The sequence below is a fragment of the Podarcis cretensis genome (genome assembly GCF_951804945.1).
Source record: "Podarcis cretensis genome assembly, chromosome: 13".
NCBI classification, from domain to species: domain Eukaryota; kingdom Metazoa; phylum Chordata; class Lepidosauria; order Squamata; family Lacertidae; genus Podarcis; species Podarcis cretensis.
This window is the reverse complement of record NC_137182.1, coordinates 2657501-2681122: the sequence shown is the minus strand read 5'-3', so window position 1 is coordinate 2681122 and position 23622 is coordinate 2657501. Positions and strand designations below refer to the sequence as shown.

General features: G+C 44.9%; 1 protein-coding gene across 7 annotated transcripts in view; it reads right to left on the bottom strand.

Annotated features, from left to right (window-relative positions):
* IKZF1 (IKAROS family zinc finger 1) overlaps positions 1 to 23622 on the bottom strand; it is a 78904-nt gene that overhangs the window by 35864 nt on the left and 19418 nt on the right. For all 7 annotated transcript variants that reach the window (XM_079949698.1, XM_079949699.1, XM_079949700.1 and 4 more), the window contains one exon: positions 12172 to 12291. In XM_079949698.1, coding sequence (XP_079805824.1) covers positions 12172 to 12291 — 120 coding nt within the window. The remainder of the gene's footprint in view (positions 1 to 12171; positions 12292 to 23622) is intronic.

The following is a 23622-nucleotide window of genomic DNA, read 5'->3' as shown; positions in this document are numbered from 1 at the left end:
AATTTCAGAGGCGCCCCCCCCCCAAGACTGTCCATTTCATCTCCACGCTTCTCAATTTCACCCAAGCGGAAGCGGTGGCATTCCCCCTTATCCGATTCCAAAGCAGCCGATCCTAGAAGTGCCATAATTCTCCTTCTCCTTGTTTGCAGGAAGGGAAATGGCGGCTCTAGTCAAGGCAACACCTCAGAGTTTCCAGCACAAACCAGAAATGCCACACAATCTGCCGCTCACATGGCAGGACTACATGAAGAGGCAGCTTCAAGGAATGCAACTGTCCCCTTCCTCAGGATCAATGTGCCTCAAGCAAACCCAGGAATAAAAAGGGTGGGTGGCAGAACACTTTCACACTGAAAAAAACCCACTTTTCCATGAGACCTCTATATCATTTTTTAAACTTCTCGACTGCTATCGACGGCTCCGCCGCCGCTGCTCCCCACTCCCAAAAAGAAGTGACTCAACAGCAAGAACTCAGAACCAGGTTGTTGAAATCCAGAGGTGGATATAGGCACACCTGCATAGTTTGGGCTGCTAGAGACAAAATGATTGGTTGTGTTCAGGTGAGGAGAAAATAGAATTAGGGGGTGCGGTGATAGAGGACACCCACCAAAATATTGCCACAAATATGACACACACACACCCCCACCAAATGCAAGAAGTTCCTGTCTGGAACACCCTTAAATACTGTATTGAATTGACAACAGCAGCTGAGGAACAAGAAAGACGAGGAAAAGCAGGGGGTGGGATTCTGCTCTCTCCATGTCCACTCTAAACTGTCCATTCAGATAAGGCAATAGGATTCTTTCACCTGTTTCTGCTGCTACTGCCTGTTTCTCCCAAATTAATAGAAAGGCACCACAAAACTCATGTTTCTGGAAGGACACGCCTAATCAGCAAAGTTGTTCCTGCTGTTCTGACCAATCAAGCTGTGTCCCAGCTTGCAAAATGTAGCCTGTGAGCAACCCCTCAACATGTTGCTGTGCTGGTTGCAAAACACACAGTGGAGATGAAGTGGCCATCCCTGATGGGCCAGAGAGCAGAGAAGGTCTTTCCAAAGAGATTGTGACATTCAGCATCCTGTTTGTTCAGGAAGAAACTTCCATGTAGCAAGACTAAGGGTTGTAGATTCTTGCTGAGCATTCTCTCAAAATCATGAAGTCAGCTCTGGATCAGGGCTGGGGGGAAAGACCTTGCAGAAGGGCTTCCTGCTCAGAGCAAGGAATACAAGGCTCAATGGAGCCATAGTTGATTTTATACCTTAATTTGGGGCAGGTCTCTGTTTTTAATGCATTCCTTCGTGCTGGCTATGTAAAAAATGTTAAAAGGGGATCATCAGTCAGGCACTTCTGAAAGTCCCTCTGTAACAGATGTCTAGAGTACTGTCAAGTCACCCAGAGGAAGAAAGCACGGGTTATTTTGGAGGTTGCAGCTGGGAGCGGTGAGGAAGCTGCTGGCCAACTAAGGAAACATGAATGGAGCCTCAACCAGACGCTCCCTGCTTTTATAATATATGCACCCCAGGTGATCTGAACACAGGATCTGCCTGCTATCCAAGTCATTAGAGCAGGTGTCTCCTGACCCAACTCAAAACCAACATGTGTTTGGGTCCCTTCGCACATCCCCTATTGCAATTACTCAGCATGGTGACCACTGAATGTGTGAACTGTCTCCATTAAAAAGTACATGAATGGTCAGTCTGAAATAATGAATCTGTGGTGGTGGAGTCACACATTCTGCTTGATGATGTGCAAAATGATGAGCATGCATGTGTAAGCTGGCCCCAAGGAGAGGTAAATGCTATTTGGCAACCAGGTTGGCTCCATTTCTGTACTTGCAGGGAGCAAGAGGAACATCACTACACACAGATGTGCTCTTAACTGGGCAAGTACATGAACTGGTGCACAACAACACAAAGGGTTCCCTGAGAGAAGGAAATCCGAGAATCACTGACCCAGTACAAGTCTCCATTTACTGGAATGTGATGCTCCAGAAAAATGAGGCAGAGCAAGAGGACACCTTTTCTTGCGCTACGCATGCCATCAAGTACATATGCACAGAGACTCCCTGCATACCTGGTGCAGCAGCAGCTGCATAAATGTGCTACTAGCGAGAGCTCTCCTCACCCCTATCTTGTAATCTCCCCCATCCAGTGCCTCAACATGAAAAACACAACCCAAGCAAAGCCACAACCCCAAATGTGTGGATCACTCTGTTCTCAGGAAATGCGCAAGTATCTGAGAATCTAAGCACTGTGACGGTAAAAAAGAGGAGGAAGAATGAATTTCACATAGGCAACACCAGTCAACACAGGAAGAGTTGGGTTTTTCTTAGGAGTTCAAGGCCTACATCATGTGAAGTTGTTTGTTCTGCAGGGACCTTTTGCTGGTGCACCTGCTCTCTGCTTTGGGGCGCACGGTGGTCTTGACTGTGCTGGCTGGGGACAAGATGACCCGTGACCTTCTACAGAATCGAGAAAGTCAGCTTAGTTAAAGAGCCACTTATGTTTAACACACACAATTATTTTTTTAAGCAGGAGATTATTCTGTTTATTTCTTTAAAAATTCACTTTGTTAAACAACAATTGCACTCAGCCAGCCAGTGAAACATCTTATATAACTTCATCCAGTTGATTAAGGGCCACCTATGAGCTTTTAGAGGCAAGCTGTATATGAAAGACACATAAAAAGCTATTCAATATGCTGAGCAGGAGGGGGGCATATATATTTTGGGAATTCCTGGCAGTACTGCTTGAAGCAGAGGGCAGGTTTTAATGCCCACCAACTATGTCCCTTTTCATAAAGTCATAGAATTGTAGAATTGGAAGGGACCCTGAGGGTCATGCAGTCCAATCCCCTGCAATCTCAACTAAAGCTTCCATGACAGATAGCCATCCAACCTCTGCTTAAAAACCTCCAAGGAAGGAGAGTCCACAATCTTGCACTGTCTCTCACTGTCGGAAAATGCTTCCTGACGTTTCATTGGAATCTCCTTTCTTGTAAACTTGAAGCCACTGGTTCAGGTCCATCCTCCGTCTTGACAGCCCTTTAGATGTCTGAAGTTGGCCATCATATCTGTCTCCTTTCAGCCTCCTCTTTTTCAGGCTGAACATACCCAGCTCCCTCAACCTTTCCTCATCAGGCTTGATTTCCAGACCCTGGATCATCTTTGTCGCCCTCCTCTGCACACCTTCCAGCTTGTCCGCTGTGTAGAACTCAGTGGAAACCACTGTAGCCCCATAATCTGCCTGCTTGCTGGCTTACATTTCCTGCCTCTGCTAAATTATGGATTTCAGGGATAGGCATATAGATGTGTGAGGATGCACAGGATTCATTGTGGGTTTTCCACAGTTATGATTTTTAGAAATCTATTTTAGGAGGATGAGATACATTCCTGAGCAGTGCTGCTAATTTTTTTTTTATTGCAGTGTGGTGTAGTGGTTGGAGTGATGGACTTGCTCCATAAAATCTGGGTCCAGATCCCAGCTCAGGCACAGTTTCCTGGCTCCCTCTCTCTCTCTCTCTCTCTGCCTAACCTACTTTACAGGGTTGTTGTGAGAACAAAAGACCATGGAGCTGCCTCAAGATCTTTGAAAGAAAGGTGGGATAAAATATAGTTAAAACAATTAAGGCCGCAGTTCTAAGCACTCCTACCGTGGAGTACCTTCAGTGGGACTTATATCTAGTTAAACATGCTTGGAATTGTTCTACTCAGCTCAGCAATTTGGTGCGACTTCATTGGTCCTGGAGGCAGATAATCAGCCTGTTCTGCTGCCTATTCCCTCCCTTACCTCCATATTAATATTATTATTTTTTTATTTACCAAATGTGTATACTGCTTGAATGTAAAAAAACAATATAAAATGTTAACATTACCAACAGAAAACAGTAAAAAAGGCATTAAAACTATTTTAAAAGATTATTAAAATCAACATTAGCCAAAAAGAAATAAAATATGTAACTTCTATATGCCTGGATAGGTTTGCCTAAACATAAATGTTATAAGCAGCTGCCAAAAAGAATAAAGTGAGGACACCTCCCTGATGTCAATAGGAAGAAAGTTCAAGTTTTGCAGGTGCGTCAGACTCAATTTCTATTACGGTATATACGAAGCGTATGGCATTATAATACAAAAAAGAACTCCATATTTGACATAAAAAGGACTACTGTACAGAGGTTTAAAGACATCAGTGTGGAGAGTATTTATAAGGAGCATGTCAGTAAAAACTCAGCCAGTTTTGGATAAGAAAGTGTTCCTCCTGTAGTTTGGCGTTTGGGGGGGGGGGATGTTTCCAGACCCAGTCTTCCACATGGATAGCAGCGGCTGTAAGCTCAGAGGAGTTTTGCCCTTCATTGGGCCCTGAGGCTTGGCTGGCAAGGAAAAGGCCCTTCTCTTTGCCCACAACTACACATGGGGATCAGCTGGTCTCCTCTGAAATCATAGAATCATAGAATCCTAGAGTTGGAAGAGAGCACAAGGGCCATCGAGTCCAACCCCCTGCCAAGCAGGAAACACCATCAGAGCACTCCTGACATATGGTTGTCAAGCCTCTGCTTAAAGACCTCCAAAGAAGGAGACTCCACCACACTCCTTGGCAGCAAATTCCACTGTCGAACAGCTCTTACTGTCAGGAAGTTCTTCCTAATGTTTAGGTGGAATCTTCTTTCTTGTAGTTTGGAACCAAATGGTGCTTTGCCACATAGGAGCCAACTCCTAGGGGCCGAGGTCTCTTTGCCCCCCACCAGTAAAATATTTGAGGGGCTGGACTCTCCCAAAGTTAATGGCCATTGCAATTGAAATATTGTGAGTGTTTTATGATCAGTTATGCAGCGCCACCCCCTGAATATTTCATTCAGGTTGGCACCACTCCATTGCCATAAGGCGGGCTTCTTCAAAACAGGTACTTTTAAAATTTGATGCCTTTGTTTTACTTGCTGCTTTGAGAATATGATTGCACTTCGTACTTAATTGTTGCTTGCTTGCTTGAGTGTAGCGTAACTGGAACTGAGGGAAAATATTTATTTGTTTTGAGTATTTCTCCAATAGAAACGCAGCCTACAAGCTGAATTAATTAATTAAATGGCTTTTACTGTCAAGGTTAAAGTGAATATGAAAAACGCTTACAGCAGTGATCAATAAGTGTACGAAGTCCCCCTGGGTTTAGTTATAAAGCGCAAACAACAAAACACTTTTTTATTTTATTTTGCTCAAGCAATTTTGGTGGAAGTATATTTTAAAAAATCCATTTAGCATTAATATAAAGCCCATGACAGGATACCAATTTCAATAGGATCTACCAGCAACCTAGAGATAAAATTAAGAAAAGGTGTTGCAGATTCAGATAATACCTCATTATCATTGTTATTCCATCCTTTCAAGGTATCACGGGCTCCAAAGCCAACAAAATCTCTGCTGCCCCCCCCCCATGAATTAACATTTCTTAATTTAATTTCTGTTGTGGGGGCCAGTAGGCGAAAGAACCCCTGCGGTTTCAAGGAATCAGCCTGCCTGGCCACAACAAGAGTATTCATTATCCAGACTGAGATGATCAGGAGCTTTGTGTGGATGGTCACACTGGATGGAAATGAGGAAAAGGGGGGGGCTGCAAGTGCACCTGCTGCCCAGCCCCTCCTCCCTTCACAGATGGCAAGCAAGGTTTCTGCAGGGAGACATGTACAGCTCCATGCGCCCAGGCTGTAAAACGCGGAGGGCTTGGAGGATGCACTTAGGGTCTACACTGCGCAACTCAGTCAGCAGGTGGAGGTTAGGGACAGAAGCAGACAGTCTCTCAACCCCCCCCCCCCCTCCAGACATGAATACCGAGACAGTTTACCCCCCCCCCCTGCCCCTCCGCATGGCTGGCTGCTCTGCTCTTGTGCCTTTGGGACCAACTGGACACAGGGATCACCCACCCTTCCGTTTGATCCATGACTTCTCAGCATGGGTCCGAGAGGTTTTTCTTTTCTCCCGCCACTCCCCGCCCCCCCCGAAAACCCCATTTATGGTTGAATCGGAGCAAATGTCCATGATGGTTCAAACAGAAGAAATCACGGGAAAAGGGGAAGACTGGATGAGCCGACCATGTAATTAAGCAGTTGAAGCTTTTCTGATATGGGGCTAAGTGGTGGAGAAAGCATCCACCTGTTAAATTTCTGCACGACCGGCATGTGGGGAGAGAAGGAAGTCCATAGTTGGCAGACCGAAGGTGCTGTGGCGCTAATAATGGCCAGCATCGCAGGGCTGCTCAAAGGCTTAGCGATATATGCAAAGCGCTTGAGAGGCACTATTTAAGAGCTCTGCTATTACGTACTTTTACACTCTCCCCCTCCTTCTTCTGTATACATGAAGCTGCACTGCAAAGCATGACTACTGAATATGCTCCATCATTGCCTCCCATTATACAATAGATAAATAAATAAAATAGGGGAGTCAGGTTCCTCAAGCAACCTCACTGGTCCTCCCATTGGTTCACAGTTGCTTTTTGCCAACAAAGAGCTGGGCAGAAAAAAGTGGTAACCAGAAATAGAGGCTGGGATAAATAAATGCCTCAGACCAGAGAGAAAAACTGATTATAGAATGAGAAACTCACTAAAAGGCCAGAGACATGGGGGCAAAGGGTAAACACAGGGAGCATTTATCACATCCTTTTGACTAAACTTCTCTTTTTTGCTCCTTTCACCTGCTTTGTCCCACTTCGTCCTCAAATAACCCTCGTGTGTTTTTGTTTACATAGACATCCCTCTCCTGATATTGCATGCTTGGGGAATTCTTTATTTTTTTTTCTAAAAAGAAAAAAAAATCTGCTATTGTCCCTCTGCACCTCAGTTCAATGGTTTGTGGGGAAAGGGGCAGGAAACTGATGTTCCTCTTTAAGGAACTCACTTTCTAGCTACCAAATTTAGAAATGGAGGACTAAACAGTGACCTGGAATTTGGTGTCAACGACGCCAACTTTTCCTTGGGATGTGCCCTGGGGAAAAGTGCTTTGTTTGAGCTGGCATGTTGCGAGAGCTACAGCTTGGACTTGGGGTCACCCAGCCTTCCTTCAGAGATGGGCTCATTCGCCTCTCACTCCCCAAGAAGTCCAAGGCTTACTCTAAGGCTGATCTTCCTTCTGCAGGATCCTGCCAGGCTCATCTTGGCCCCACTGCTGCTGCGGCTGCAGCTGGTGAGCCAGTGATCCCACTAGATAAATATAACTCCACAGCTAAAGCAGGACTTATCAGAATGGGAGAGATGCGCTTCTCAGATAAAAGCAACTTCCTCCCACTGCAGATAAGATCAGCAGGCTCACTATCCGGATTGAAAAGCCACGCAATGAGGCACACACAGTATCTCCAGTTTAGCCAAAGAATCTTTCGATTCTTTTCATCCAGAAACATGTTAAGACTCACAGTAAGTTTCTCTCTTTCCTCTAGGTTAGTGAAAACTATCACAACACCTGCAGCATTACTCTGATGTAAGGGATGGCACCAGAAAGTGGGAGAGGGGAGGGCAGAGATAAATGTTGCTTTTGAAAAATACACCTGTTTTGCAGCGCAATGAAGGCCGCAACCCTGTATGCTCCACTGAACTGGATGGGACCTACTTCTGAATAGACATGTATACTGTACAGGACTGCTCTGTAAAATGGAAGTGTGAAACAGCGGCTTATTCTATATCTACCAGGAAGCACTTTAGAGCCCCCTCTCAAAATGTTTTCTGTGAAGGGCTAGCTTATCTCCGCAGTCTTCACCCTGCAAATGCACCAAGGACTTAGTACATATCAGCATTTGAACCTCTCCATCCTTTGTTCCTTTGCTTCTCTTATCCCTCCCCTCCCTTTGCAGCACCCCCCCCCCCGCATCACAACCCTGAGATTTAGATAGTGAAGTCATCTGTTGCTTTGCATCTGCTGTAATGTGTGTAAGGACACAGGATCACTGGGTAATTCTGTTATTCAGAAAGGGAGTGGAGCACATGACCCACACAGTCCTTGGTGGGGAGGACTGCAATTCAGTTCACATTTACAGGCAAATTGACTTAATTTGGACTTTGCAAAGCAACACACCAGGTGTCAGGCAATTTTGGCCCTGCAGTTGTGGCTGAGCTGAGGCTCCCACCAGTCCCACTAGCATGGCCAGTGTGTTTGTGTTTGGAAGCACACCGGTTAGTTGTAAGAAAGCAGCTCCACAGCCACTCTAGCTACTAAAGAGCACTAGATATTTATTACCTTTGTCAAAACAGCCGCTAGAACACCACCACTGAGTGGATTGTGTTTCTCAATCTGGGGTGGAGCACTTCCCCTTTAGCCTTTTGGCTTCCTTTTCTACCAAGCCACCTTCCTTATACTCTTGCCTGCATTTGCAAGCTGGCCTCTGCATTTAAGGATTTCTCTAATCTGAAAGGTTTGGATCCATATTCCAGAACACCACGAGGAGCCTAATGAAAACAAGAATGTGAACATTGCCTTGCTGGATCAGGTTTTGGGCAATTAAGTTGATCATTTGCTTCCAACAAAAGGAGGGTTCTATTTAGCTATGTGGAAATCCTACGGCACTTCCACATGGTAGATTCCCACATTCCTAGTTGGGAGTGTAATCAAACATTAGGAGCACAGAAATTGTTCCTAGAAAAGACAGGAGCCCCACACCAGACTCTCCCATTATCCTGCCTGGCTCCAGGATGGAGAAGGGCTGGGCAAGAGATTTGTTTTTAAGAAATCCGGGCATGATCCAGCAAAACTCCAGCCTTCTTCTAAATCCCATTTATTTCAATGGAAGAAGTATGGAAGCACTTGACTCTTGGTTACTGTAAAATCGGCTGGTCTTGGTCAGATTTCCCTTCTTTTTAATTGGTTTTTTTTTAAAAGCAACTACTATAAATCATAATCCCCAAGCTGCCCATAGTGAAGTGAGTGCACAGACATCGGCAAGCAGGCCCAGCCCACTGCATTTTGTTACCTGAGGTGAACCACAAAGCAGTGCCCCCCAGCCCTGCCAGTGAAGGAGCGGGGAGTGAAGATCAGGAACAAAGGGGGCGGATTAAAGACCAACATTGTGGACAAGGGTGGGAGGAGACAAGCAGCGCCTCCGATGGGCCAAGAGGCCACTATGGAGGCAGCACTGAAGGGGGGGGGGGAGATCCAGCCTCCCAAGAGCAAACGGGTTGGCAGCGACAGTGGGCGATGTGTTCTTTGGAGGCGGGATCTTCTGCCCCTGTGGATCCTGCTGCCTGAAGCGTTCGCCTCACCTTCCCTCATGGGTGGCCTGGACCTGTCAGCAGGGCTATTCTCAAGGATGGCATTCCAGGGTTGTGATAGTATTCTGGTTCCAAGAATGTTGTGGCAATCAAAGGATTTTCTGTGTAACCCCCCCCCCCATTCAGTTTTTTGCTTCAGTTGAACAGGCCTCAGGGAGAAATTTAGCATGGCCTTCAAATGATACCAGTTTATTCATGTCAGCATCCCACTTATTTAATAGACTTTTAGTCCATTTTTAAGGCAAAGATGCAACCACATACAATGCCACATACACAACAGAATTATATAAAATCCACAGTTTTCCACACAGGCCAACCAAATGCCTCCAGAAAGCCCCAAAGCAGGTCATAAAGGCGACATCCCTCTCCACAGTTGCTTCCCAGCAGATGGTTTTCAGTGGCAAACCCCTCCAAGGCTGGAAGCTGAGTATGGCCATAGTCTCTTGTAGTCACATGGCTCGTATTTTACTTTTGTAAGAAAATATGCATGAAACCATGCGTATATTTAATAAACATTGCTATCATGTTTTTATTTCATACACATGCTGCAAAAGTAAAAACTAAGGCCCACCTGCCTCTTTCTGCCCTCAGCTGCCCCCCCCCACCTCCCTCATCAACACCCAGAGATGGCCCAGCACGTTGCAACACCCAAAGCAGATAATCCAAATCACACCCTCCAATTATGGTGGTTAAATGTATAATAATACAGTAATAAACAAAATAAGCTACTGCTGGCTACCCATGAATGATACCCTCCAAACTTGCCTCATTCAGCCAGAGCTGCATGGTCAGACTGTCCAGGACCTCACATCACCTGAGGGTGTGAAGTCACAATCTTTACAGTTTGTGAAGCCAATTTTATGTGTAAAACTCGAGAGTACAAGACTGTTCCAGCCCCAGAGCAAAATGTCCCCAGCTGGTGGAAGCTGGCGGCAGAGGGCAAGCGGGGCTGCGCTGCTCTCCTGCTTCTCAACACCAGGACTCACTGATCTTACCAGGAAGGGCAAGGAAGTGGGGAGCTCAGCACAGTGCGCGACGGGTGACAGGAGCTCCAGCTCTGCTGCCGGGTGGGCACCTGAAGAGCATCCCCCTGCCTTGCTCCCCTGCTCCCCACCGTGATGCACAGTGTTTGGAAGCTGGGGGAACAGCACGGCCCCACCTGCTACAGCCCCATTGATCAGAGTGTTAGCTCTAAATTACATTTTCTTTTCTTTTTTGCCTTCCCTCTAATCACTCAGCTAGCTCTGCCAGCTTCACTGATAATAAAGAGGGAAAGAAGCTATAGATCTTCGATAAAAGAAAAAGTGGTGCTTCATCCATCTGCCATGTAAGAATGTTTCCTCATGCTGTGCTGCAGCTGCCACGATAAGAAGAGCTTGCCTAATCTGTGTTGCAGCTTATCACTGAATCGAGAGAAGGGACCACTTCTTCCCCTGCAGCCCTGATGCCATACTAAGGAAGCAAGTGTGTGACCACATTTTAGAAGCCTTGCCTCAGAGGACATTTCTGGATCCCAAGAGATCAGATTCCATGGCTGGGCTGATTCACACATTCATGCATGTTCGTGACTTCATAACTGCGGTGCTGAACAGCAACTTGCATGTGTGACCAAGCTGACAAGGACCCCAGGCAGCGCTTTCAGGGCACCTCAAACGCAACCTGCTTTTCAATGGAGTTTGTTTGCAAATCCAGCAGTGAGTCATCAAATGTTGGGCAATCAATGGATGAGGAACCAGCCCAGGGATCGAGAATGAAAGAGGACAAATTATTTAAACCTGCTATTCTTCCTGGGGGAGGAGCATTTTTTAAATACAACAACTAGGATGAGTTGCAGCCTCTGACAAATTTACTCTGTCGTTCTGCCTTACTGGATGAGACACTCATCAACTAAATCCAGCAAAGGAAAGTGGCAATCACGCATGTATCCGGTGGATTCCTAGAGAATAGACAACTTTTTTCAGCTGCCACATATACAGTTTAATTACTATTATTGGATCCTTAACCCTTTCCTATGAAAACCAGTGGGGTCTACATGTTTTTGGATATACTTTACCTGGATCACATCCTGTATTTGTTTATTTTTAAATCCAAACAACTGGAGAAACCTCACAAATCACTTGGTAATCAAACATCTGGTTATATAGAAGTTCTCCTTGATCAGGATAATATTTTTGTACATTACATTGCACCAGAAAGCAAGCTAAAGTGTGGATTTAGATGAGTGGTCTTTTCAGAGCCAGGACCCAGCTTCAAGACCAATCTCTAACACATGGGTCACACTTTTAATTTTTCACCATCTTTTTTCCTCCCCATATTTACATTCCCCCACATCCCTCCTCTCTGCTTTTCTCCCCATCTCTCTCTTGATTTCCCAGTCTTTTAAAATGTAAACAGCAGACAAGAAACTTGGGGCAGTCCCACTGCTGCAATCCACTTCAGGTCAGGGTGTGAATTGCAAGCCATCAATCAGCTGAAAACCAATGATTTTGATTACTGGAAATTATTTGCAGACAACTGAGACTGGGATAATGGTATTGCAGTTATTCCAGATGCTTGCTATCTATTTCAAATCAAGAGCTATTAAATTTACAAAGCATAATCCAGGTTAACACTGGAAATCTAATAGAGAGGCAGGAAAGTTTTCTGCGTGTTCTTCTACCCCCTTCCCCCATAACTCTATTCCTCATGCTTTTACTTTTCTGTCATAAAACCATTTCCATGCAGAACGAGCATGGGAACAGTCTTTGATGGAACCACGTATTGTAAAGCTAGATTATTGGCTATAACCTTTTAGGTTAAAGGGACCTGTTACCTTCGAGACAGAAAAGCAACAAAACAAAGACACCTGTCTCAGAAGTAAGGCATTCTCAGTCCTCCAAGTGAATCGAGAAGCACCTCGTGCATGGAAGCAGCAAGCCACGCATAGCAATGCTCTTACCCAAAACTCTCTCACTGCGAGAATTCTGCTGTCCTCCTGTGCTGGTGGAAAGATCTTCTGGCACAGGCATGGGCTCATCAGAATCATCCAGGACATCGCTTACCGAAGGACTTTCTTTTCCTGGTGATAAAGGGAATAGTCCCAGTAAGTTGAGAAAGATCTATGTTCAGTTCAGGCCCCCATTTGATACAGCATATGAATGACCTCAAGGTTCCAGAACCTTTGAAATAGAATGTGCCCTCATGTTAGCCTCCAGGCTGGCAGTCAGAGCAGCCAAGTTCTGAAGACTAAGGGGACGGGTAAAGGGCACTGCTTGTGCTTCTCATGACTTAGATTGGACTCAGCCTGTGTCAGTTGCACTTTGGGGCCCCTGACACCCAACAAGCGTTGTGTCTTGAGCAATGCACAAAGAGATTCATATCATGGGCAATTTGGAATGCTGCCACAAGTAGGAAGGTTCTTTACCTACATCCCCACCCCACCCCCATAACAGGAGAGAATCTGTTCTCTCCAGGACAGTCTCTGTGTTACACCAGTGTTGCAAAAGGTACGCCTGGTGGAAACATGGGAGGCCCCCTTAGTACTGGTACTCAGCACTTAAAAGATTTTGGTGCCCCCCTATATATCTAATTCAAAATATAAACAAAAATAAACCACATATCATTAATTTATATTATTACAGTGGTACCTCAGGTTTTTATATTATTACAGTGGTACCTTGGGTTAAGTACTTAATTCGTTCTGGAGGTCCGTTCTTAACCTGAAACTGTTCTTAACCTGAAGCACCACTTTAGCTAATGGGGCCTCCTGCTGCTGCCATGCCGCCGGAGCCCGATTTCTGTTCTCATCCTAAGGCTAAACTCTGAACCTGAAGCACTATTTCTGGGTTAGGGGAGTCTGTAACCTGAAGCGTATGTAACCCGAGGTACCACTGTACTTTGTTGTTGTATTTTTATTGTTTTCCCATTTATTGTGAGAGCCTTTTTTGTGGAAGCTGGTTCAGCTGCACCACATGGTCCATGGTAAATCCAGCAATGGAAAATTTCTGTAGTGCCCCTTCCCTTGAAGCCCTTGACAGAGGCTTATTTTGCTTCATGGTTCATCCTGCTTGGCAGTCCATCAGCTCCTGAACACACGCCTCTTTTGACAAGGATTCCCCAGTCTCCTGACTTGAGCCTCCTTTTTAAACCATTGTAACTGCTGTTTCAACTTGCAATTGTCCTGTTGTTTTGATGGGCTTGTTTATTCTACACTTTAATTGTTGGTGTTTATTTTAATGTATGATAAAATTGTTTCACTGTGTGTTTTAATTATGTGTGGCTATATTCTTTGTAATCGGTTCTATACCTGCAAACCACGTAAGAGCCATTTTGACAGATAAGTGGTATGTAAATACAATGTATATTATTAATAATAGTATTGCATGTCTAGTCTCCTTCCATAGCTCAAATGAGAAACTATTTTTTGTGCGATGAGAAAGCAGCATGGTTTTTTGTTTTAAAATACCATGGGTGGGAAGGGGAAGTCCACGTCCTGTTGAACCCTGGTCCACCTGATTCATTCTAGGAAAGTTCAAGAAGCAGCTCGTGAAATGTCCACTTACAAGACTTGTGAAGGCAAAAGACCTATTGCAGTGTTGCCGTCTCTGAACTCTGCTTGAGCTGCTCTTGTCACATAACGGGGCTTCGTCTCCCCCCAGTATGTCTCCCAGCAAAGCCTTTCTTTTCTAAAAGTGAAGCTCATTCAAAGTAATCCATGTGGGCACCTCTTCTCTTGGATGCCAGAGCATGATATTTCATATTTCATGCCTTAACTTCATCTGTGTTGTTATACCCTGATAAGTTCACTCCTGCATGGCAATTTTATAGATATCTAATCATACTAACATTTTGTAGCAAATGACTTTTAAAGTGGAAGGATGGGGAGAAATAGCCATTCTCCATTTAATTTCTAAGAGGCATGCACAGAATATTAACTGGGGCTAGGTATGCAATTGCAAAACAAGAAGCAAATATTGGGTTGAAGTATTAAAATGCCATCAAAAAGTCTGAGGCCCAAATACATTCTTTTGCTGCTCAGTAAAGACTTAACACAAAATAGGTGCTACAATTCACCTCTGTGCCTTTAGTTTGTAATGTTTCTTTAAGCACCTTTTCATACAAAACTCGGAGGCATGATTTCTGGGAGATCCTTTGCCTGGTATTGCCAGAGACAATGAACAACTTATTCCTGTCTTTGCAATTTTTCCTTCATCCTATGACGAGTCCACAGTCATAACAGAGGAGACTGTTAGCATAACCAGAGTTGAAGGTTGGTCCCATAATGCAAGCCTATTGATCACACACTACAGGAGGCCTCAATCTAAGCTCAAGTTAGTCATGACTACCAGTTCCATCATATTCAGAAATAAGTTTCCTTACTCCCTGGTTGTAGTTAATTTGCTCCATTGATTTCAATTACTGAGATGGAAACTCTTTTTTTGAGAACTTTCAGCATGAAATAGGATGGGGGTTTCCTGACAAACTCTCCCCATTTCACCTTTTTACATACTTTAAGTTTCACAGCAGATACCAGTCACCCAGAGGAGCCCTTCTGCTCCTATTTTGTACTAATACTTAACACTTTCATGGAGCTTTTGCAGTACTCAAACCACAGCACATATATTATCTTGATAATCCTTACAACAAGTCTGTAAGATAAATCAGCATTGCCACCTCTAGATTTAACAAGAGAGAACACTGAATGATTGCGTTTGATGTTTAAATTAATGCTTTAAAATTTGAACTATAGAATGTTTGGATACTGTATAATGTTTGAACTGCTAAGAGGACTTTGGATAGCCAACAAATGTCCTAAATAAATATATATTTGAGATTCTTTTAATTATTTTTAGCTGATATTTTTAATGTGCTGGTTCTGCTGGGTTCTTTTACAAAAAATATTTTGCTGTTTTAAAAATTATATTGAACTGAATCCTATTGTTCTTACTGACTATTGTGAGTCGCCTTGTGGGTGCTAATACTGAAAAGCAAGGTGTAAATCTTAAATACAGTGGTGCCCCGCTAGACGAAAGGGTTTTCTGTTTTGGAGGCGCTTCGCTAAACGAATTTCTCTATGGGGTTGCTTCGCAAGACGAAAAAATCTTGCGAGTTCCCGCGGGGTTTTTTTGCTTTTCCCCCCCTTTCCTAAGCCGCTAAGCCGCTTATCAGCTGTTCCGCTGATAAGCCGCCTCTCAGCTGATCGCTAAAAGCCGCTAGACCGCTAATAGCGCTAATCCGCTAAGGCATCAATGGGCTTGCTTCGCAAGACGAAAAAACCGCTAGACGAAGAGAATCGCAGAACGGATTAATTTCGTCTTGCGAGGCACCACTGTATAAGTAAATCTTGCAGGTAGAGGCTGGAAGCTGAGAGAGCAGCCGCTTGCCCTGGGTCTCCTGGGGAGCTCATGGTGGAGGTGACACAGAAGGGAATCCACAGAGACTAGAGGCTAAAATCCTACATATACTCAGCAGGAAGTAAGTCCTGTTGAACTTAGTGGGACTATATTCACTTCCCAGTAGACACATTGAATATCAGACTGTAGGAGAAGAAAATGGGTTGGCAACTTGACCTCTAACTGATTTCAAGATAAGTGAACCGCAGATATGAGCTTGGGTGAAGGACCAGCTGGTTCTTTGGATGTGAGTGGAAAATGGATGTGGTCAGGTTTAGAGAAGAAGCAGCAACAGAAATGAGGACCATCAACGGTCTGCTCAGGAGGCAATACAGTGATGGAATTTCCCAAGGGACCGGCTTGTGAGGTGAAGATAAAGCAGCACTTGACAGGCTATGCAGACGTTGGAAGCATAGGCGACTTTCTAAATGGAGCAAATTGGCTACCCTGGATCTGCACCGGGTGAGAATGCCCAGGCCAGGGGTCAGATGCAGCCCACCAAGGCTCGCTATCTCCCCAAACTGTACCCCATCCCCAGCCACAAACACTCTCATCGGGCCGCACCCCTAAACATCAGGCTCCACATCATTCTTGTGGTTTTGCCTTGCTGGAATAGGGCCTTGCCTCTTGGTCCTTAGATGGAGGAATGTATGTAGAAACTAGCCTACTGTAAAAACATAATTTTTGAATTTGCTACTCCTTCCACTTTTGTCTCTGGCCACCCCACCAACAGCATGGGGTGCCCAGAAGGTTGTCCAGAAAGGATGAAACCCTTGGGCTGGAAAGGGTTCTTCCTCACCCAGAGGCGCCATCTTCTGAAGCACACGGAGGGGGCTGGTGTGATGACCTGACATCCCCCGCGCAAGTTGCACCGTGTCCTGACATCGCTCTAGGCCTGCCTCTAACAATGGGTGGCCCACCTTGGCCCCCTGGAGCAGCGCCTATGTCCTCGCCCCAGAGAGATTTCCATGGTGATACAGCACGGCTAGTATTCTTTACTGGTTAAAGCCAATCATTAATAATAACAAAACACATGGAGAAATCAAAGGTAAGCCATTTGCTGAATAAGTCAGAGAATCTCTTTTCTGTTCTCTGTGCCTCCTTCATTGGTGCCATATGCAGTTCTGCTAAATACATGTCAGCACTGCTGGGTCTCCAGTTTTAATGCGGCAATGGCTGCCTCATAAAATATTGCTTTCAGGAGGGGGATATAAGTGTGAACTCTGAGCTTATCATGCAGGCTGGAGAGTTCCGTTAGGAGCCAGCGATGGCCATATTCCAAGAACTGGGAACAGATGTGCCATTCTTGTCTCATTTACAGTTGCTGGCTTGCTTATCTGCTGCCTTGAGCAAGACTGGATCCAAATCTGCCTAAAGCCAGAGAACAATTCTGTTCTCATAAGAAGAACTAAGTTTATGCTCTGCCTGCTTGCGTTCCACACTATCTAAATGACTGGAGTCACTTCTCTGTTATGTCTTGCAAGCCCTTGTAATTGGGAAGCTTGTGTGTGTGTGTGTGTGTGTGTGTGTGTGTGTGTGTCTACATAAAATCTCATATATCAATACTACGTAGGTAGAGACCCCTTGTGTGGATCTTCCCCACCCATGTACCCTCGCTGGTTCAGGCTCCACCCACTTGGCTACCCTCCTTCCACCCACGTGCCATCTCCTCAGTTCCCACCAATGCCCAGTATGCATTTAGGATCAAACAACTTTGTTGTTGTTGTTTAGTCGTTTAGTCGTGTCCGCCTCTTCGTGACCCCCTGGACCAGAGCATGCCAGGCCCTCCTGTCTTCCACTGCCTCCCACAGTTTGGTCAAACTCATGCTGGTAGCTTCGAGAACACTGTCCAACCATCTCATCCTCTGTCGTCCCCTTCTCCTTGTGCCCCCCATCTTTCCCAACATCAAGGTCTTTTCCAGTCCTCTCTTCTCATGAGGTGGCCAAAGTATTGGAGCCTCAGCTTCACGATCTGTCCTTCCAGTGAGCACTCAGGGCTGATTTTCTTAAGAATGGATAGGTTTGATCTTCATGCAGTCCATGGGACTCTCAGGAGTCTCCTCCAGCACCATAATTCAAAGGCATCAATTCTTCAGTGATCAGCCTTCTTTATGGTCCAGCTCTCACTTCCATACATCACTACTGGGAAAACCATAGCTTTAACTATACGGACCTTTGTTGGCAAGGTGATGTCTCTGCTTTTTAAGATGCTGTCTAGGTTTGTCATTGCTTTTCTCCCAAGAAGCAGGCATCTTTTAATTTCATGACTGCTGTCACCATCTGCAGTGATCATGGAGCCCAAGAAAGTCAAATCTCTTACTGCCTCCATTTCTTCCCCTTCTATTTGCCAGGAGGTGATGGGACCAGTGGCCATGATCTTCGTTTTTTTGATGTTGAGCTTCAAACCATATTTTGGGCTTTCCTCTTTCACCCTCATTAAAAGGTTCTTTAATTCCTCCTCACATTCTGCCATCAATGTTGTGTCATCTGCATATCTGAGGTTGTTGATATTTCTTCCAGCAATCTTAATTCCGGCTAGGGATTCATCCAGCCCAGCCTTTCGCATGATGAATTCTGCATATAAGAGCTCATAAAAGCCACGTTTATCTGCAGGGCTTAAGAAAACCCATTTCTGTGTGCAAAGGATCCTGCTTTAAGTCCTGGTAAGGGACCAGAATGGTAAAGGACCTGCCAACCTAGCAGTTCGAAAGCACATCAAAGTGCAAGTAGATAAATAGGTACCACTCTGGCGGGAAGGTAAACGGCGTTTCCGTGTGCTGCTCTGGTTCGCCAGAAGCGGCTCAGTCATGCTGGCCACATGACCCGGAAGCTGTACGCCGGCTCCCTCGGCCAATAAAGCGAGATGAGCGCCACAACCCCAGAGTCGTCCGCGACTGGACCTAATGGTCAGGGGTCCCTTTACCTTTAAGGGACCAAAATAGTGGATGAATTCCAGATCCCTCCTAGTCATATGGTTCTGAGTAAAGGTAAAGGTAAAGGTACCCCTGCCCGTACGGGCCAGTCTTGACAGACTCTGGGGTTGTGCGCCCATCTCACTTAAGAGGCCAGGGGCCAGCGCTGTCCGGAGACACTTCCGGGTCACGTGGCCAGCGTGACATCGCTGCTCTGGCGAGCCAGAGCCGCACACGGAAACGCCGTTTACCTTCCCGCCGGTAAGCGGTCCCTATTTATCTACTTGCATCCGGAGGTGCTTTCGAACTGCTAGGTTGGCAGGCGCTGGGACCGAGCAGCGGGAGCGCACCCCGCCGCAGGGATTCGAACCGCCGACCTTTCGATCGGCAAGTCCTAGGCGCTGAGGCTTTAACCCACAGCGCCACCTGCGTCCCTTATGGTTCTGAGTACCTTGCAGTAAATTAATACCATTCCCAGTTAACAAAATTATGGGTAATATCAATTTGTCTATTCATCTCCCCACACCATTGAAATAAAAACAGGATTGATTCATTTCCCCCATCCACACTGAAATATTTTCATTTTGTTAAAGATCATTATCACAAATAATTTGTCCAGCACTCTCCCCTTCCTCCAAAACCCGCTGCACTCTTTAGGGGTATGGGCAATTGCCCCTCTGTTCCCTGAGTTTTTGTTTTTTTTAAATTACTTTTTTATTCAAAATTTAAACAAAACATATTATCTAGAAACATATCATCCTTATTTTCCCCCTTTTTTCCTCCCTCCCCCCACAGAACCCACCCACCACCACCACCCGACTTCCCTCAGTTCCAGTCCTTGATTTCTCTAAAAATACTGTTTTCTGCATGTTACACAGTTGTATAGATCCTCAAACTATTTAAGTAATAATTAACAATAAAAAGTTTGTGAATGTTTATTCAAAACCAGTTCACTTTGTTGTGTTGTGTCTTCAAATACTTTGTAAAGGGTTCCCATTCATCTTTAAAGTCACAGTTATCCTTGTCCCGTAGCTTGTATGTCAGTTTTGCCAGTTCTGCATAGTCCATCAATTTTTCTTGCCATTATTCTTTAGTTGGGGTTTCTTCAGTCTTCCATCCTTGTGCTATTAGAACTCTCGCGGCCATTGTCACATACATGAAGATGTTTTTCAGCTTTTTTGGCAGATCTTTCCCTACAATGCCTAATAAAAATGCTTCAGGTTTTTTAACAAATGTTAAATGGAACATTTTCTTCAATTCGTTATATATCATTTCCCAAAAAGTTTTAATTACCTTACAATCCCACCACATATGATAAAATGTCATCTTATCATATGTTCCCGGAGTTTTAAACCACATAGGGTTGTTCCTCGTGAGCACCTATATTTCTGTCTGCTGGCTCTATATATTGTTATTAACAATTAATTGGGCATTGGTATTAATCATGCATGGTCAAAACTCTTTGCAAAAGAAAAGAAGAGAAGAGAAGAGAAGAGAAGAGAAGAGAAGAGAAGAGAAGAAGGACTAACAGGGTGACTTTGTTCATGGCATTGCTATACAGTGGTACTTCTGATTATGAACTTAATTCGTTCCGGGGGTCCGTTCTTAACCTGAAACCGTTCTTAAAGTGAGGTACCACTTTAGCTAATGGGGCCTCCTGCTGCCGGTATGCAATTTCTGTTCTCATCCTGAGGTAAAGTTCTTAACCCGAAGTGTTTGTAACCTGAGGTGCCACTGTAGTTATAGTGAAGTATAACCAAATAACAACGGCAAATGCTCTTAAAATGCACTGAAGCTTCCCCACTTTAACTTGTTTTGCAATTTAATATTGGATGTATCAAAGAGCACATGTTGTCCTGATGTCCTGAAAACAACCCATCACCCCTGTCTGCCCCTCCCCCCGCACTCCATCCATTTAAACATGAGGATGAGTCGCGTTTGCCTCATCACAAGCTCCGGAAAGGCACTGTCTTCCGTCTCTTCTGAAAGTCCCGCTTAAGGGCTTCCCATGTCCTTCCCTTTCATCCACTGTGGGAACACTGGGCTGCCGAGAGGGGCAGATCTTCTTCAGTTCTTACCACTGTCCCTAAAGCAAACTTGAACGGAAACTGTACGGGTCTTGTACATTTAAAGCATACTCCCCCCCTCCCCCAAATACTGGGAGCTGTAGTTTACCACTCACAGAGCTACAACTCCCAGCACCCTTAAACTACAGTCCCTGGGTACTTGGAGTGAGTGAGTGTGCTTTAAATGTTTGACGTGTGAGTAGCCCAGAAATGGCAGGTTTCGTTTTCCCTGAGGCCTCTGTGCTGGTGAAGATAAACCAAAGACACCACCAAAAAAGTTCCCATGTGGAGAGAGATTCCTTTCAAGCTGAAGCTGCAGGGACTGAGAAACTATGGCCATGGGATGGGGAACTGCAAGTGGAGGACTACATGTGGGGCGGCGAAATTAACTGGGGGACACATCCTCAAATTAAGGAAGAGGCATTTCCTTCTTCCCTGACCCATTTCCCCTTGGGGTTACATCCACCTGGAAGGGATCTCGTTTTCTCTTGGCTGGGCATGCATTCAGTGTAAGTTTTAGTAGCCCTGATATTACTTTTCTATAGGTTTGTGAAATCAGTATTTATCTCTGTTTCTACAGAGATAATGGGAGAGGAGGATCTGTAGGCAAGCAGGAGGTGTGTTTAACCCCTTCCCCCTTCAAGCACCCCACCCCCAGATCCCAATCCTACATTTCCTTCGTAATGTCCAGTTGCGCCCGGGCCAAGCACAGCAACCAAGTGTTTTAGGTCTTGGGTAAAAAGGGCACACACCTGCTGTGAGTGACTTGAAAAGAGGAGATGAGTAGCACAAACTCAGCTGAAAGGTTAACTGATCCTCCCCACCCACAATTACCCTCCCATTTGGTAACCAGGAATTTTTCCTCACATCTCCTCTAGCTGGATCGAGCCTTTGACAACCCTGGCTATTTCCTTCAGCTCTAGTTTATACAAGAGTCTCCACTGCTAGAAAAGTCTGCTTATCCAACCCGATTCACAAGTGTTAAAATTCACCAGAGTCGTATGGCAGCAGAACATAATTTTGCAGCAAAGCATCTTGATTTCTATTTGTTCTGTTGAAAATAAAACCAGCTTGTCCAAAATCCTGGTGGTAATGTTACAAATAGTGTCAGGGGCTTGTTTGCTTGTTTTTTTTAAAAAAGTGAAGTCCCTGCATTCCCTGCAAAAAACTCAATTAACATAACCAATCCATTCAACTCTTCCTTTCAAGGACAAGGCAGGCCATGAAGATGATGAAGCAGCCACCAGTTTGCCTTGGAACTGAGAGCACAGCGTAGAGAGCACTAGACACAACAGCCTGTTGAGATCAGACCAAACGTCCCTTAGCTTTTCCACCAGCAGACAAGCAGAGGCCATGAGCCCAAGAAAACCTCCTCCCTGCTTGACAGGCCTTTTTCCACCTGCTTGGGAAGATGGAGCCCAGACTGACTCCAGCTGCAAAAGCTGAGACCGTTTTTGTTCAGAGGGTTTTGTTGGTGTTTTCCTTGCTGTTATTGATATATTTTTTGGTATCTTTAATTTTTTTATCTTACCATGATTTATGTGGCAACTGTGCAATTTGCCCATGTAGTTTTAAAGTGTTTTATTATTTGTGACTACTTTGGTTATGTTTTAATTATGTATATCTTTCTATGTTGCAAGCTGCCTTGAGCATGGTTTGAACTATGGAAAGGCGGCATACAAACATGTTTTTGTCTCCCCTGCCCCCAGCATAGGATATCCAGAGGAATATGACCTATGCGTGTAGAGATTTCATTTCATGATACTGGCTATCAGATCTGCCCTTCTGGAAAAGTGCACAACCTGAATGTGCTGCTGTTGCTATCATAGTTTTGTCTTTATGGAGATGCGAGCTACACAGAGGCTCACTGTTAAGGAGTGAAGACAGTTTTGGAGGAATAACTTCTTGGTTTTAGACTCAGTCCTGCAGTGGATGTCTGCTGAGATGAGAAACCCTTCCTTCCTCAATATCCAGCTGCTGAAGCCTTGCACAGTCTAACTCACCTGCCACCCCAATCCTCACCCCCAGCCTCTCATGCAGGTGTCTCCACAGGAAACCACAGACAAGAGGAAATGCTCCAAAAATGGTACCTCATCACCTCTTCAGGCTGGTTTTAAGAGGATTCGCCCAGCCATATCTCTTCAAGCTATCAAAAAGGTCACTTTAAACCCCCTCCCGTCCATATGAAACTTTGCGTTGTGATAGTGCTGCACTGTGTGACACAAAGTTAACACAGCTCACAAGCTGTGCATTTACAGATAGGTAGCCGTGTTGGTCTGCCATAGTCAAAACAAAATAAAAGAAAAAAATTCCTTCCAGTAGCACCTTAAAGACCAACTAAGTTAGTTCTAGGTATGAGCTTTCGTGTGCATGCACACTTCTTCAGATACACTGAAACCTGGGAAAATGGTTTCAGTGTATCTGAAGAAGTGTGCATGCACACGAAAGCTCATACCTAGAACTAACTTAGTTGGTCTTTAAGGTGCTACTGGAAGGAAGCTGTGCATTGTGAGGCTCGCCTGGTGCTTCACAACCCCCCAGTTTTAGCAGCCCTTGGAAGTGGGGGGAAACAAGAGGTTGGTCACTGGTGCCCCCCCCCCAATATATTGATAAGCTGCATTTGGTATGGTAGGAACAAATGCTGTAGGCCCCAAGGAGAAATGCCACCCAGGGGGTAGAACTGGGTCTTGAGGGCAGAAAGTTAACAATGACAGTGTAGATATATGCACATCTATATTCAGAGGGAGAAAAATACTGGGTTATTTTATGTGCCTATCTCCTAATCAGTGCTTTTTTCTGGGGGGACAAAGACCCCTAAACATTTTGTGAATCTTTGTACTTTTGTCCATTTACTGTATTTATTTTCCCCAATTTGAACTATAAAATTGTGATTTTCTTGAGTCAAAATGAGAGTACCCCTAAACATTTTTTATATGACTCCCCCACTTCTTTCACAAAGCTGCCATAATTATAAATGTTTCTATATGCCCCAAAGAGTGTCACACAGGGATATCCTCTGGGAAACCCCTTAGATTTGTTG